Source organism: Pseudomyrmex gracilis, unplaced genomic scaffold (assembly GCF_002006095.1).
Source record: "Pseudomyrmex gracilis isolate BER0280 unplaced genomic scaffold, ASM200609v1 scaffold_5510, whole genome shotgun sequence".
NCBI classification, from domain to species: Eukaryota; Metazoa; Arthropoda; class Insecta; order Hymenoptera; family Formicidae; genus Pseudomyrmex; species Pseudomyrmex gracilis.
The window spans coordinates 1-1,660 of record NW_018026094.1 but is presented as its reverse complement, the minus strand read 5'-3'; the positions used below and the strand labels follow the sequence as shown (position 1 = coordinate 1,660).

Sequence of the window (1,660 nt, the reverse complement as noted above, 5' to 3'; positions counted from 1 at the left end):
AGTAAAGTTGTAAAACTTTTGCGTAGTTGAATCGTACGGTAAGGTTCAAGTATCGTTCAAGTTGTTGTTGCGAGCTAGTGTTGTGCAAATCGGACACAGTAAAACGCGTGTGTTTCGTGACTACGACGATGACCGAAGAAACGGCCGATGTAGATATGCCTGTGGCGGAGTTCCCGCCAGGAAAGAACTTAACCCCCCCTCTTAACGACCAGACCACTGCGCCGGGCGCGAGTCCTGGCGGGGGTCGTGCGGTTCGTGAAGTGTTCCCGGCTGGTTCCCCTTCCTGCTCTTTGGCTTCTACTGGACCTGCAGGGGTACGGTCCTCGAGGAAGAGGGACGGCGCTGGCCCGTCCCCCCTTCTCAAGCGTACTTTCTCGGCTATGTCCAGCGTGCAGAGACAGCTTACACTCAATCGTTACCACAGGGACTCCAGGGGCCCTTTCATGGTGCACGTAGAGACGTGCCGTCCGCTGCCCTCCTCCGCTGGCGGGGACGAACAGGAAGGCAGTAAGGGTCTGGATACAGGTATTAAAAAAGGAACCTCGCTCAGCGCCATCGGCCTGGGAAAGAGGCTCAATCGTCTTTTCTTGAACCAGTTTCAACGTGCCTTTGACTTGCATGTGATAGGTAGGAATAAGTTTTCTGTCTGCTTTCTCACAGGCGAGGATGCGAATCGGTTTGTTGAAGCCTTCAGGGACGTCGCGGACAAGATAACCCCCTGCGAACAGTGGACAGCGCATGTCCCATCGTTTAGGGTGGTCAAACAGTTTGTTCTGAAAGGTGTTGACGAGGAGGAAACCGTGGAGGAGTTGTTGGCCGGTTTCGGCCCCCCCCTCTGGGTGGGGACAGGAGTGGGTTCCCCTTTTCGAAGCTGTTAGGATCACGCGTAGGGAAAAGGGTAATTCTACCTCTAGCCCTAGGTACGTGAGTACAAATCAACTTATCTTAAGGTTCCGCTCTCCGGTGGTTCCTTCGTCTTGCTTGTATGTAGGGAAACGTCTCCCCCTAACCCCTTATGTTTATAAGGTTAGAAGGTGCGATTTTTGCCAGAGATTCGGGCATACAGTCCATTCTTGCAAACAGTCTGGAGATGAAAGGCGCAGGTTCTGCAAAAAGTGTGGCAAGTCGGGCCACTCTAAACCAAATTGCTCAAATGTTCTAGACGAGTGCATAAATTGTATTCGTTTCAGGGTTGGTAACACCGGTCATCAGTCTTCGGAACTCCGTTGCCCGGTCTTCCAGAGACAACGTGAGATTCACAAGATTATGGCTCACAGGGATCTTTCCTTTCGTGATGCAGCCAGTCTGTATGATGAGGGGAATACACTCTCTGGTTTGAACTCTCATTTGTCTAATGTGTCGGTTCCCCTTCCCACGCTCGGTGAGTACTTTCCGAGTGGGAACGTTTTTCGGTTTTCGGGAAAAGGAAAACCGGGTCCTTCCCCCCCTCAGGTAACGTCTGTTGGGAGTCCGAGAGTGCCCTCTTCCCGAGTGGGGTCTTCTCCTTCACCTGGGTGTTCGAGTGTTCCTTCGTTCGACTCCTCTCCTGCCTCTAACCTCTCCTATGCAGAGGTCACTTCACTAAAAACCCCTGTGCCCCCCATTCGGTTCCCCCCTGTGTGGAGGGAAAACCATGAGAGGGCACAATCCTCCTCCTCTT

General features: G+C 52.8%; 1 protein-coding gene across 1 annotated transcript; it reads left to right on the top strand.

Annotated features, from left to right (window-relative positions):
- The first annotated feature begins 8 nt into the window (after positions 1–8).
- Positions 9–1,622, top strand: LOC109863491. The gene is made up of 2 exons (XM_020443755.1): positions 9–525; positions 661–1,622. The coding sequence occupies exons 1-2, from the start codon at positions 129–131 to the stop codon at positions 876–878; spliced, it is 615 nt and encodes a 204-aa protein (XP_020299344.1). The 5' UTR covers positions 9–128; the 3' UTR covers positions 879–1,622.
- Positions 1,623–1,660: the final 38 nt, after the last annotated feature.